Source organism: Aedes albopictus, chromosome 1 (assembly GCF_035046485.1).
Source record: "Aedes albopictus strain Foshan chromosome 1, AalbF5, whole genome shotgun sequence".
NCBI classification, from domain to species: Eukaryota; Metazoa; Arthropoda; class Insecta; order Diptera; family Culicidae; genus Aedes; species Aedes albopictus.
Genome location: NC_085136.1, coordinates 124,104,762 through 124,120,211, shown reverse-complemented (window position 1 = coordinate 124,120,211; position 15,450 = coordinate 124,104,762). Strand labels below are relative to the sequence as shown.

General features: G+C 47.9%; 1 protein-coding gene across 5 annotated transcripts in view; it reads left to right on the top strand.

The window, feature by feature from the left end:
* The window catches only part of LOC109397595 (protein white), a 45,846-nt gene extending 30,496 nt beyond the window's left edge, over positions 1-15,350 (top strand). For all 5 annotated transcript variants that reach the window (XM_062845314.1, XM_062845313.1, XM_029868161.2 and 2 more), the window contains 4 exons: positions 159-1,096; positions 13,759-14,089; positions 14,152-14,512; positions 14,765-15,350. In XM_062845314.1, the coding sequence (XP_062701298.1) occupies positions 159-1,096; positions 13,759-14,089; positions 14,152-14,512; positions 14,765-15,150 (2,016 nt within the window). In that variant the 3' untranslated portion in view covers positions 15,151-15,350. The remainder of the gene's footprint in view (positions 1-158; positions 1,097-13,758; positions 14,090-14,151; positions 14,513-14,764) is intronic.
* The last annotated feature ends 100 nt before the right edge of the window (positions 15,351-15,450 follow it).

Genomic DNA, 15,450 nt, shown 5'->3' with positions numbered 1-15,450 from the left:
TTTTCCTGCAACTTCCTATGTAAATTCAACGAAGTATCTTTTTCCATGTCCACTATTTTTTTCTTATTTGCTTCATTTACTGCTATGCATCTTTGATTTTTCCTATTTGAACGTACTTTCACAGTTCTTAATTAATTTTGTTTTCCTGTTGTTTTCAGCGTTACAGCACCAGCAGCTATCAGGATTTAGATGATGGTATCAATCATTCGCTCGGCAGCAACGACAAATCCACACTGATTCAGGTGTGGAAACCTAAAAGCTATGGTGCCGTCAAGGGACAAATTCCACAGCATGAACGGCTCACATACACGTGGAAGGAGATTGATGTGTTCGGTGAGACGCCCGGTGATACCAAAAAAGAACCCCTCTGCAGTAGATTGTGTTCGTGCTTTACCCGCCAAAAGAAAGACTTCAATCCACGGAAACACCTGCTGAAGAATGTGACCGGCATGGCGAAAAGTGGGGAGTTGCTGGCTGTGATGGGTAGTTCCGGTGCCGGTAAAACGACCTTGCTCAACGCTTTGTCCTTCCGATCACCACCTGGGGTAAAGGTGGCGCCTACTTCAGTACGAGCTTTAAACGGGATCCCGGTCAACGCAGAGCAGCTGCGTGCCCGTTGCGCCTACGTGCAGCAGGACGATCTGTTCATCCCTGCGTTAACGACACGGGAACACCTTGTATTCCACGCAATGCTTCGAATGGGCAAAGACGTCCCCAAGAGTGTCAAAATGAACCGAGTCAACGAGGTGCTTCAGGAGCTGTCATTGGCCAAATGCGCAGATACGATCATTGGGGCTCCCGGGCGTATGAAAGGTCTATCCGGAGGGGAACGAAAGCGATTGGCCTTTGCATCGGAAACCCTGACCGACCCGCACCTGTTGCTTTGTGATGAACCCACGTCCGGGTTGGATTCGTTCATGGCCCACAGTGTTCTACAGGTGCTCAAGGGGATGGCCCTCAAAGGAAAGACAATCATACTGACCATACATCAACCTTCTTCTGAGTTGTACTGTTTGTTCGACAAGATTTTGCTAGTGGCGGAGGGGCGCGTAGCGTTCCTTGGATCTCCCTATCAGGCCTCGGAATTTTTCTCACAGTAAGTAGCTTAGCTTTGACAAGTATATTCAGTCTACAAGCCAAACGGACATAAATATTGTAGTTTTATGATCTTTTGTTTTGTTTTGTTTTTTTTTTATATAAAATGAGAAAATCTGCAACAGATACCCAAGATGTGGTTCCTCGGATGATGTGGGGATCGACCCACTAAAAACGTATTCTCTCTCTTCCTTACCTTCGCGGTACGCCCGTTAGGGATGACTTCGAGAAGGGGGGGCGTACATGAGTACACTCTAATAGTAAGCGTTCCACCAGCTACCGCCTTAAGTTGTTCACTCTCCCCTGGAGGCTCGGGTCCTAGCTAGTACTTAGACTACCCGTTGAACTCAAGCTCCTGGATGGGGAAGGGGGGCCAATTCAACTAGCTGTTGTTCGGCTCGCCATTTTCTCTGTAGTTCAAGTATGATTCGAGAAACCGTGGAAGTAACGGAGTCCCACTTGTCCGCCCCCGTACACATCCTTTCAACAATGTTGTCAGGCGTGATATCTCTACCGCATACCTCCTGCATACTCGACCTTTGCTCCTCGAAACGTGGACATTGAAAGAGCACATGCTCCGCGTTCTCGTCGCAGTCTGCACACTCCGGACATGCGGGGGACCCTGCGTGTCCGAATCTGTGCAGATACCACCTAAAGCACCCATGGCCTGACATAAATTGAGTCAAGTGAAAATTAACCTCGCCATGGGGCCTGCTCGTCCACTTGGACACGCTCGGTATGAGCCAGTGTGTCCATCTACCCTTGCTGGAGGAATCCCATTCCCTCTGCCACTTCAGCATAGACGAGGTTCTGGCGATTCGCCTCGCACCTCTTATGCCGCGCCGCTCGAAGCATACTTCATCCTTTGCCACCACTAAAACTATGGGCATCATGCCCGCTAGCACACATACCACGTCCTTTGAGACCGTGCGGTATGCGCTCACCACCCTAAGGCACATCAACCTGTGGGTACTCTCAAGTCGCTTCACGTTTCGATTAACCACTAGTATGGAGACCGCTACTGCCGCGAGTAGCTTACGTTTACTCGAGTCGAGACTAATGCCGAGCTATTTGACATTATCTTTGACAATGTCATTATCGCCATGCTTGCCATGTCATTATCGCCAATTCCACTTCCTCTATCGACTCGCCGTATACCACGAGCGTAATAAGGACTGTTCATTAAAGAAAGTGGACACCTGTTTTTCAATAGAAAGTATTTATTTTCGAACAAATTCATAAGTTTATTTTTTACATAAGACAATCAACATACAGGTGGCCAAATTCACGTGAGTTTGAACATTTACTTCGCATTTCTGAAGAACTCTCGGACTTTCCTCTTGATACCTCCCATGAGATTCTGCACAACTTTCTCTGTAACCTTTCGTTGTGCCGCAGACCAAATTTTCTTGAAGCAATCAACAGAGCTTGCGTCTCTTCAATCTTTCTTGAGATGCCGCTTAATTATTGTCCAGTATCTGGGTAGAAGTCGATTTTTGATGCATTCCTTTATATTATTTTCACCGTTGATTGTTCCTGTTGTGAAATACGAAGAACTGTTTAAGCCGCATGAACGATTGGCTTGCCACACCAAAAACTTTTTCCCAAATTTTCGGTTCGTATGTACTCTACATCATCCAGCACATCTGTTCCCTGCTCAGCGTAGAAAAATTGCGGTCCCGGAAGTGTACAAGTATGCCTATTCTCGAAACGACAACTTTTTGGAACACCATTTGTGCAGAATTTATCTGCTAGTTGCTAAGCTAATCCAACCTATCGCTCAAAATATCTCACTTTTTCCCGTTTTCTTTGAATGTGTTGCCGAAGCGAACAATGGTTTTTACACTCTGAGCAAAAAATCACAATTTTTATTTAGTTTAAATTCTAAACTATTGGTAAACAGATGTCCACTTTCTTTAATGAACAGTCCTTATCATCGGCGAAGCCGACCAGCTTTACGCCCGATGGAAGTTTGAGCCTCAATACGCCATCATACGCCGCGTTCCATAGTACCGAGCCCAGGATGGACCACTGCGGCGATGTTGTAGCTCCTCTCGCCTTTCTCGGTGTCATAGATAACACCCTATTCTGGAAGTAGCTCTCCAGTATCCGGCATAGGCTAACCGGGACTCCTAGGTAGTGTATTGCGCACTCAATGGCGGCCCAGCTGACGCTGCATTCTTAACGTCCAGCGTGACGACCGCGCAATAGCGGATTCCTGTTCGCTTTTTTGGAGCGCTATTTCGGCCGTTTTGGTTACAGCCCTAATAGCGTCCACCGTCGATCGACCCTTCCGGAAACCGAACTGGTTATCCGAGAGACCAGAGTCATCGGGTTTCTCGGTATAAACCATCAGCCTCGACAGAATGATCCGTTCCAACAGTTTTCCGGCGGTGTCCAGCAGACAGATAGGTCTGTATGCCGACGGGTCGCCAGGTGGCTTTCCGGGTTTGGGCAGTAGAACCAATCTTTGCCTTTTCCACCTCTCCGGAAATTCAGGGCTAGCCTCGATGGCCGTCTTGATGGCTAATGTCGGGATACCGTCCGGACCCGGAGCCCTGTTCAACTTAACCGATTTCACTATTGCAATGAGTTCGTCGTTCGTCACCGGGGCTACCTCGCTATGGCCGTTTTGGCTATAGGGAACGGGGGCCCATGGTCTTGTATCGTGGAGCGGGAACAGCGTTTCCACGATCTTCTGCAGCATCTCTGGGGAGCGTTCTGGGGGTGCTGACGCACCCTTCGTTTTGGCCATGACTACTCTGTAGGCATCACGTGTTGGCTGCCTGGCAGAGATTTTCGAAGCACGCCGCTTACGTGACTTAATCTCTTTATTCGGTGCCAGTTTAGCCGCCCTGTAGGCCGCACTTCGTTCCATTCTATCCTCATCGGTACGAGCCCTTTGCATCCTCCTTCTTATGGGGTCTCCAGTTAGCCTAGTGGTTAAGGCTATGGATCGCCAATCCGGAGACGGCGGGTTCGATTCCCGTTCCGGTCGGGAAAATTTTCTCAACTCCCTGGGCATAGTGTATCATTGTACTTGCCTAACAATATACAATTTCCTGCAATGGTATGCAAAGAAAGCCCTTCAATTAATAACTGTGGAATCCTTTTTTTGCAACCCCTGGCGTCGACAGTGTTAAGTTTTTTCTTGCGGTGCTCCGTTAAGTTAAATTTAATCGCATTCCGTCGGTGTCGCGACCGGAAAAAGTAACGTAATTCAAGGTACACCGTGTCGTACTACCCGAGATAAGTGTTATTTGCTGAATTTAAGTGCGATTTGGTGAATTTAAGGAAGATTTTTGGTTTCTGTGCCCAGCGAAAAGAACTTGAGATCGCCATCGCAGTAGAACAACCTCCGCGTCATTTTTTTTTTTTTAAACTTGCATGCAAGTTCGTCTGCTTTGCTAACATTATTTCTGCGCTAGCGAGCGTCGTTCAAACCGACGGTTGACCACCGGCTAGATAGCCAATAAAATAATAAAGTTGCACTTGAAAAGAAACAAATCTCGCTCGATCGTTGCTTCACTCTTCAACACGCCCCACCAGCGATGTCGCTGAGTGTAGGCTTTCCCCCTCTACCGGGTGACCCCGGAGGAGGACCTTCTAGTTACATCGACGGCACATACACTGGGGCAACATTACCCAGCTATATGGACCCGCATGGAAACTACGGTGAACTGATTGTGCTACGCATGGAACCAGTGAATGGCAAAATGCCGGACCACCCTTTCACACTCCGCCAATCCATCGAAAAGAGAGTAAACGGCAGGATTGAAGGTGCCATTTCCGAAGCGCAAGGCCGGTCATACGCACTAAAAGTCAGGAGCAGGCACCACCTCGAAAAACTACTATCGATGACGCAACTCATCGACGGTACCGCAGTGAAAGTATCCTACCACCCCGGGCTCAATTCAACACGTTGCGTTATCAGCTGCCGCGATTTGATGAAGATGAAGGATGACAATGAGATACTCGAGTGTCTAAAGGACCAGAACATTACCGGTATCCGCCGAATCACTAGGAGAGTAGGTGATAACAGAGAAGTTACACCCACAGTGATTCTTACCATTGGTAGTACCACGATCCCCGAACACATCGACATCGGTTACCAGCGTATTCGAACCCGACCATACTACCCTGCACCCATGATCTGCTACCAGTGTTACCAATTCGGCCACACAAGGCAGAGGTGCCAGAAGCAGATACCAACTTGTGGAAATTGCAACCAGGAGCACGATATAACGCCAGATGTGCGATGTCAGAATCCTGCATACTGTGCCCGGTGCAATTCTAACGACCACTCTGTTAGCAGTCGTAAATGCCCGGTTTACCAAAACGAAGACGCAATATAACACATACGAGTGGATCGAGGCTTGTCATATCCCGAAGCCAGGAGAGCTTTCGAAGCAAGTACTGGCCAGCGCTCCTTCGCAGGTATTGCATCCCATAGCAAGGACAAAACCATCTCTGACCTATCAGCGAAATTGGAAGCCCTGTCCGGACAAATGATGGAAAAGGACGCCCAGATAAAGGCTCTTGAGGACAAAATGTCGACAGGAACCGCCCCGACCAGTAGCACCGAATTCCACCGACTCGAAAAAATGATAATTGACCTACAAAAGGAGATCCAGAGAAAGGACGAGAGAATCCAAACACTGGAAAAAGCCTTGGAGAAAGACTCTAGGATGGATCTTACCCGTAGGCATGGAACAATTGAAGATCTTGTCGCTAAAGTCTCGTCCCTCCAAGAAGCCTTAAACAGAAAAGATAAGGAAATTCAAGCCCTTCGTGCAACCCCCAAGGTTGCACTCATCCCTACCGATAAAACCAACACCAAGCCCCAACGACAGCAACCCACAAAAACACTACCCTCCACAACGCCTGGCTCTCCGGGGAACAGCAACCAGAAAGGACCAGTCAAAAATGCACCTGTCGTCTCCAATGGAAAAAAAGGAAAGGATACATCAGTCACCGTGGTAAAAAACCTAACGGTAATCCCCTCGACGCCGATGGATAGTGTGGCTTCCGAGTCCACTACAGGAACAAAACGAAAACGAGGGAAAAACAACGTCGAGCAAACCAGCGCTAAACGAACCAAGGCTAATGAACCAGTGATGTACATCTCGGACACAGAAGATTTTAATGCACTCGAAAGTGACCTCTACACCGAGTCAGAGGTCATAGAACACGACATCTCGTCTTCGTCTGACGAGACAATGGAAGATAACGAAACAGCAGGAGTGGTTTCGTAGACCACGTCCTACCTTCATAAACCACCCGCAATAATACCCACCAACACCAATGTCTACTTCAAAAAAATTCCTTAACCACGATGAAAATAACATGCACGAAACACATGACAATACCTACAACACGCCTCAAAACGAACTTTTCACCCGTACCATCGTATTGTGTTTCCAGTTCAAAACCGAATTAGCGACATTTTTTCTTTGACTTCCGCTGCTTTTGCCTTGCGTTAAACACAATGTCGGAAGTGGGGCGCTGTATTGTACACCTGGTGCGCTATACAGCGCCCCACTTCCGACATTGTGTTTAACGCAAGGCAAAAGCAGCGGAAGTCAAAGAAAAAATGTCGCTAATTCGGTTTTGAACTGGAAACATAATAGCAACTCGTACAACACCGCCAGTGCCAGAACTAGAAACCGACAAAGCAGTAGTGTCAGAACTCGTCTCCGTCATAAACACTTGCCCACCACTTGTCTTAGCTTCTAGCAAGGACGAGAACACAACAAATGTTTCGAGTAAGAAGGATAAGGTCTTCAGTGCGAAAAACTTTGGTGGACTGGAACTGGTGGATAGCCTCCAGCTTTCGTTGGCAAATTTTTCAGTAACGGTCCGCGAGGGAGTCAATGGGACGCGTGATGACTTCATATTCCCCCATCTGGATGTCGAGGGAATCAAGAAAGCGAATACAAAGGATAAGGCCACGGACGGTCGGGGCCCCTCCTGTGCGGAAGACTTTGGTGGACCGGAACTGGTGGACAACCTCCGGCGTTCGTTGGCAAACTCCTCAGAAACGGTCAGCGAGGGAGTTAATTGGACGCGTGATGACTTCATATTCCCCCATAAGGATAAGGCCACGGGCAGTCGGGGCACCTCCAGTGCGGAAGACTTTGGTGGACCGGAACTGGTGGACAACCTCCGGCGTCCGTCGGCAAACTCCTCAGAAACGGTCAGCGAGGGAGTCAAGATGAGGCTGTGCGAAGAAAATGGGACGCGTGATAACTTCATACTCCCCCATCCAGATGTTAAGAAGAAAAAGACAAAAACGCAGGATTCCCGGCCTTCGCTAGCTCCTGAACAGAAGGTTTCGCCAAACAATGTGCCCATTATTCGTAGCTCAATTCGATTGCAGTTTAGAAACCGTATTCCGCTTGATGCTCTATCCGACGCGCAAAAATACGACCGATGGAAATTCGGAACTGATAGCAACACTTTTCCAGTGGCTGGCAGTTCAGCATCAACATCACCATTGTGCCCACCTCATGTTTCATCATTCCCATTGCTAGCTAAACCTACATCGCCTGTGCCCATCAGTGCTTTCCCGCCTAGGACTGCCTCCAAATTTGGGACCAATCGCAAACCAACAGCGGCCGAGCAAAACACGCGAATAAGAACTTCACCTCTTCACCAGGACAATTTAAGAATCCAAAAGACGAAGCATCCATTGTTAGCGCTGCAATGGAACATGAACGGCTATTTCAACAACCTTGCAGACTTGGAACTGCTAATAGAAAAATCTACACCGGTAGTAATAGTCATCCAGGAGGTTCACAGAGCAGACCCCACAGCTATGAGAAAAACGTTGCAAGGCCAGTACGAATGGATACTGAAAGGCGGAGCAAATATTTATCTGTCTGCAGCAATCGGAATTCATACGTCAACAACGTACGTTGATGTTACCCCGCCTTCCGATCTAATCGCAGTGGCAGCCAGAATCGAATCTCCTCTTCCAGTAACAATCGTCAGCATCTATATACCAACACCGGATTGCTTCAATCTCGAACAGCGCCTGTGCAAACTTCTCGACCAACTCCCTCCACCTTATCTCGTCCTTGGAGACTTTAACGCGCACCACGTCAGTTGGGGTTCACAAAGGAACAATGACAAGGGCTCCGAAATTTTCCGGGCTTCGGAGAAGGCAAATCTTAGAATACTTAATGACGGTTCCCCCACCTTTTCGCGTCCACAAATCAGTTCTGCTATAGACATATCTTTCGCAAGTGAGAATTTCATCGGCCGCCTTCAGTGGTCGATTGCTGATGACCCCCTAGGTAGCGATCATCACCCAATATCAATCTACTGCGACCACTCTGCACCAAAAACAACCAGAAGTATGAGCTGGCCGACTGGCAATCTTTCCAAGACATCATCGAAATCAGTCCGATAGATGATGACACGCCACTTGATGATCTAATGAATACAATCCATGCTGCAGCATCCGAAACAGTCCCGAAAACAAGTCCAAACGCTGGACGCCGGGCACTAAGATGGTGGTCACCCGAAACCAAGGCCGCTATAAAACTAAGAAGAAAGGCTCTCAGAAAAATGAAACGGATTCCAAAAAACCACCCAGATGCTGAAGCAGTAGCTGCAGACTACCGTTCCAAACGGAATGCTTGTCGCGATACAATTCGTTCCGCGAAACGCAAATCTTGGGACGACTTCCTGAACGGAATAAGCACTCAAAGCACAACATCCGAGCTTTGGAAGAGCATAAATGCGTTGCAGGGGAAACGCAGCACCAACGGTATCGCTATTAGCACACGGAGCGGAATCACGAGGGACCCGAAAGCAGTTGCGGATATTCTTGGCGGTTTCTTTGCTAAGCTAAGTGCTCGAAGTAGTTACAGCCGTGAGTTCACCCGACTCGATGCGTTTTCGATTACCATCGAATCTATCCAGCCCCCAGTCACACGTCCTGGAAATCGTTTGAACAAACCTTTCTCTCCTGCCGAATTATCGTTCGCACTAAGTAGCGGAAGAGGGAAATCAGCTGGAGCCGATGAAATAGGGTATCCACTGCTGCGTCATCTGCCGCCCATTGGCAAAAGAGTCTTGCTGAAGAACTACAATCGAATTTGGACAGAGAGAACTTTTCCTACTCAATGGCGACATAGCCTGGTCATCCCAATCCCCAAAAAGGACGCAAACCATACCGAACCTAGCGGATATCGCCCCATCTCCCTGACTAGCTGCTGCAGCAAGGTCATGGAACGCATGGTCAATCGAAGACTGTCACAATTCATACGAGACAACGAACTCCTCGACCATCGACAGCACGCATTTCGGCAAGGATGTGGCACAAATACCTATTTCGCAACTCTAGGTCAAGTTCTAGATGACGCCCTTGGAAATGGCCTTCATGTGGACTTGGCCACGTTGGACCTTTCGAAGGCGTACAATCGCACTTGGACTCCGGGAGTGCTGAAAAAAATAGCCAGCTGGGGTATCGGTGGCAACACATTTGCCTTCATCCGTAATTTCCTGATGAACAGAACCTTTCAGGTATGCATAGGAAATACCAAATCGAATACTTACCCGGAGGAAACTGGAGTACCTCAAGGCTCCGTGTTGGCAGTAACACTTTTCCTCATAGCGATGAATGGAATTTTTGAAGTCTTACCAAAAGGTGTCTTTATTTTTGTATTTGCGGACGACATTGTTATCCTCGTAACAGGACATAAACCTGCTTTGATCCGCAGGAAACTGCAAACCGCTATCGACGCAGTACATTCCTGGGCACTCTCCATTGGATTTGAATTATCACCATCAAAGAGTCGATTCTCTCATATGTGCTCAGGAAAACATCGCGCCCAAAAGAACCCGCCTACCATCAGCGGAGAGGAAATTCCTTTCGAGGCCACAATCCGGATTCTTGGAGTATACTTAGATCGGCACCTGAGTTTTCAACACCACTGCGATAGGATTAAAGCACAATGCGAAAGCCGACTGAATCTGATACGAGTAATTACCAGCAAACACACCAAGAACAATCGTGATGTAGGATTACGGATCACACAAGCCATCGTTTGCAGCAAACTACTCTACGGTGCTGAACTACTATGTAGAAGCTCGGACATCGTAATTAACAAGCTTGCGCCAACCTTCAACCGATGTATCCGCAGTCTGTCTGGCCTTCTTCCCTGTACACCAGCCGCATCCGCATGCGTCGAGGCTGGTACTCTCCCTTTTCGACACATTTTCGCTATAGCCGTGTGCTCAAAAGCCGTCAGTTCCCTGGAAAAGACGAGCGGGGATGACGAGGAAGTGTTCCTCCTCAAAGAGGCCAACAAGCTCCTCCAACAAATCGCCCACCAAACCCTCCCCCCGGTGTCCACGGTCCACTGGGTCGGAGACGAAGCGTGGGACTTTTCTCCACCCAGAATCTTATGGGCACTAAACACTCCAACCAAAGCAAACCTAAACCCCAACACTGTGGTCCCACGCTTCAACGAGCTCATCAAAACAAAACTGAATGGTTACAAACTTATCTACACCGATGGATCCAAGACTTCTGGTGAAGTTGGTTATGGCGTTTATGGCCCGAATATCAATACAAGTGGAAGCCTTCCCAAACCTACTTCGATTTTCTCGGCCGAAGCAACGGCCATCCTTCTGGCTGTTACCAATCCCGAATCTACTTGGAAGGCCATTGTCACTGACTCAGCCAGTGTACTGAAGGCCCTGGAGAATCCAAAAAACCGACACCCCTTCGTGCAAGCTATTAGAAAAGCTTCGAACAACAACACCATATATGTCTGGGTTCCCAGCCATTGCGGTGTTAGCGGAAACGACGCTGCCGACAAGCTGGCAGCAAGTGGCAGATCAAAAACCCCAGCAAATCTTGAAGTGCCTGCAGATGATTTAAAAACATGGGTTAAATCGATAATCGCCTTGTCTTGGGAGAACGAATGGAATCAAATACGCGACCCTTTTCTACGAAAAGTAAAAGAAAATACAAATCGCTGGTCTGACACCAACAACTGGAAGGACCAGCGAATATTGTCAAGGCTACGTTGCGGTTACACACGATTCTCTCACGATCTTAGATCCCAGAACAGTTTCTACCAGCAATGTGTGGTGTGTTCAACCCAAATGACGGTAGAGCACCTTATCATTAATTGCCAGGCTTACCAGAACCTCAGAGACCAATATAGCATTGGCGGCAGCATCCGAGATGCGCTATCCAACGACCTAGACAGAGATAAATCACTGATCCAATTTCTGAAAGACACCGGCTACTACCAACAAACATAGACCCAAGAAACGATCATCTACACGACCACGGAAAAACAACGATCAATACGGCACTGACGACTAAACAACCTCTTCAATCGGCATGACTAACGGAAGAACGACAATGACATCACTGTAGATTATGAACACTGGCTATACACATTACTTTTATACTTCAAAACTCTGTAAAAATACTCTGTTTTTATTGTTGGGGATCCCTTCAGGAAACTCTCTCGTCGCAAAGAGACGAACCAGCTCAGGGCTGAAAGTCTCAAAAATAAAGGAAAAAAAAAAACTGTGGAATTTCTCTAAGAACACTAAGTTGAAGAGAGGCAGGCCAAGTTCCAGCGGGGACGTAGGGCCAGAAAGAAGAAGAAGAAGATCTCTACAACGAGTACTAGGAGGACTCCCAAAATGAACTTCTGGAGAATTTGCAGAAGAAACTCATTGGAGATTTCCAGAAATAACTCCTGGAAGATTTCTATAAGGAACACCAGGAGGGCTCCTATCAGGAACCTACCCCGGATTCACAAAACTGTGGTAAAACCTTTGGTAAAACCCTTTTGTCATCGTCATAGTCAAAAAAAAAAACTTGAACGTGTGAACTGTGCAACAAGAAAAATAAAATTTTAGAGTAAGTTGCGTAATTGTAGTTTTGAGATGTATTTCCCAGTAAAGCTTTCAGTTCATGTTCAAATGTTGCAAACTGTCTTGGCCTTGGGCTAGTCGACTCTACCTCTATCCGCTGCTTGCTGTTGCTGTGGTCAATACTGTAGCGAACAGCCAGGTGATTGCTGTGAGTGTAGCCATCGTCTACTCTCCAGTTCAAACAACTTGTTTGGCCAGGAATACAAAAACTAACGTCGATAATCGACTCCGCTCTGTTCCGACTAAAGGTACTTTTGTACCGACATTAGCCAGATCAACATATAGCATAGCCAGTACCTCTAGCAGTATCTGACCCCTTCTGGTTCGTAAAACGGCATCCCTATTTCACGGCACAAGCATTAATGTCACCAGCTATTATCACGGACCTCTGTCTTGTCAGCACAGTCGTCATACAGCCTAGCATCTGCGTAAACTGCTTAATCGACCTCCGCGGAGGCGCATAACAGCTAAAGAAAAAGACCCCGTTTACCACGAAGTCCTCGTAGGTAGTAGACACCATCTCCTGGACGGGCTATTTACCAACTTGCTGTTGCCGGCGGCTACTTCGGTTTTATGGCGATATCCGTCCCCACTCAGAAACTGCTTGACAAAGCAGTTGTTGGGCTGGGTCACAGTGGTTCAGGTTAGCGTCCGCCACAGGTAGTTGAACAAATACCACCTTTGTCTCTTTCCGGACACTTCTGCATACACCTGCACCTCGCCTAGTTGCCGAAGTGCCTCGACGAGCTCTTCCGCGTTAGTGATCTCGTTTAGATTTATCACCTTCAAAGTCGCTTCCGCTGTAAGAGCCCTCACCTCCGCCATCGCCAAGGATCTCTTCCGCAAGACTTTTGTAGACGGCACCCTAGCGTTCCTTGTCGCGCTTGAGCTCGAGGATCATTTCATATGTACGACTACGTCTAATACTGTCCCTACGTCATGCACCTTATGCGGTTTCTTCTTCTTCCGTTCTACTTTAGTTCAAGGGGCGTCCTCCCACTGACTCTCCCTAACTTGTGGTTGCTGAAGACCAATCAGTGGTCTCAACTGCCCGTCCCCTTCGATCTGGGACGGGCCGGCGTTTTCAGGCCCACTCTTCCTGTCTTTCCGGGACGACTGCCTGAGGTCCGACTTGCCGTCTTTACTACCGACCTTCTGGGTCCTTGCCTTGCGGGCGCTGCCTGATAACTCCTCACCTGACAGCTGCCACACACGCTGCTGCGATTGGGGCTAACCCGCATATGCGAAGGCCTCCGTTTGAGTGGACTTTAGATCTTTTGACTTCATGGGTTCTGCCGCTGTCGCAGTTGCCACGAGTTTCGGGTGTCCTGCGTGGCCACCATACTTACTAAATGTAAGAAGGGTCTGCTTGAGGTCCTTGCTAATATTACACGTCAAACTCCTGGACTACCGTCCATGCTGCATGTGTAAAGATGTGTTTGGCTGGAACGCCGTTTCATCGACTATCGCCCATATCGTCTCAAAACTACAAAAGCGGTGGCGCGTGGACTCGAGGAGTGGTCAAGTCAGTTGCAACCAAAAGATGGTCTCACAGTTCAAAAGTCGACAATGTAACGGACTACATACTGCTGGCTTGGTGAACTCTATACCAGTACTCTCATTACCACTTCAGCGAAAATGCAGGCTTGAGGTGTCTGTTGAGCAGGTTTTCTCTTATTGCTTAAAGAAGATAAACACAATCTGAAAACCATGGCCTGATAATATCGAATAACGCATTGTTTCCCATTTCAGACTTGGAATACCCTGCCCACCAAACTACAACCCGGCCGACTTCTACGTGCAGATGCTGGCCATTGCACCGAACAAGGAAGCCGAATGCCGAGACACGATCAAGAAAATATGCGACTCCTTTGCCGTCAGTCCGACCGCGCGCGAAGTCATGGAGGTGGCCAACTCCGGGAAGAACGTCGAGGAACAGTACTACCTGCAACCTATGGAAGGATCCAGCCGGACGGGTTACCGGTCGTCCTGGTGGACCCAGTTTTACTATGTGTTGTGGCGTTCGTGGCTAACGGTGCTCAAGGATCCGATGTTGGTGAAGGTTCGACTGCTCCAAACGGCGGTAAGTTGCGACGGGAGTTGGGGATGTATAATTAGAAGATTGATCGAATTTCAAACCTGCAGATGGTGGCCACCCTGATAGGGTCGATCTACTTCGGACAGCGACTGGATCAGGACGGTGTCATGAACATAAACGGAGCGCTGTTCCTGTTTCTCACGAATATGACGTTCCAGAATGTGTTTGCCGTCATCAACGTGTTTTCCGCCGAGCTACCGGTGTTTCTACGGGAGAAGCGTTCAAGGCTATTCCGCGTAGATACGTATTTCTTGGGGAAGACCATTGCCGAAGTGCCACTGTTCTTGGCCGTTCCGTTTGTGTTCACCTCGATAACCTACCCGATGATTGGACTTAAGAGCGGAGCGATACATTACCTGACGGCACTTTTGATTGTGGTTTTGGTTGCGAACGTGGCGACGTCGTTCGGTAAGTGATGTTTGTTTGGTGTTAGGGGTAAGGGTACATTGTTACAAGGATAGTATGGTTATACGAAACTACTGGGGACCAAAAGAAGTTCTGCAAAGTTGAGATATTGTTCCGAATTGAACTTTGTTTCTACAGCCATTTTGAGCTATCCGACGGGTTCTAAAAGGGTTTTACAAGGGTTTCGGCAATAGGTTCAAATAGATCCTGCAACTAAGACTCCACCTAAATAACTAGAACTTCTATTCTTCCCAGGTTACTTAATATCCTGCGCCAGCTCCTCCATCTCGATGGCCCTATCAGTGGGCCCGCCGGTCATCATTCCGTTCCTGATTTTCGGAGGCTTCTTCCTAAACTCTGCATCGGTTCCGTCCTACTTTGAATACCTGTCCTACTTCTCGTGGTTCCGCTACGCTAACGAAGCCCTACTGATCAACCAGTGGAGTACCGTGCAGGAAGGGGACATAGCCTGTACCAGAGCGAATGTGACGTGCCCCAGTTCCGGACAGATCATCCTGGAGACGTTCAACTTCAAGGTGGAAGATTTCGGGTTCGATATCGGCTGCCTGTGTGTGCTGATTGTTGTATTCCGACTGGGAGCCCTGTTTTGCCTGTGGTTGCGCTCGCGGAGTAAAGAATGAGCAGTTTGAACAGAAGAGCTCTCTATGCAATATACGAATCCAGTGAAAAGTAAGGATGTCATCAAAAGAAACCTAGTTTAGTCATGATTTTTAATTTCGAACAGTTTGTACCGAAGGATCTTTGATTCGCAAGAAATGTTTGATTGGAGCTAGTTCAAAAATAGGGAAAACGTAAACCAATAATGCTAAAAACATCACATAGATAACCATTTCTTCACATTTGATACAGATCGAAAATCTTTCGGCTCAAACCTGTTCGATATTTTAAAAACTCTCCCATACCTTCCGTGCAGTACGTAT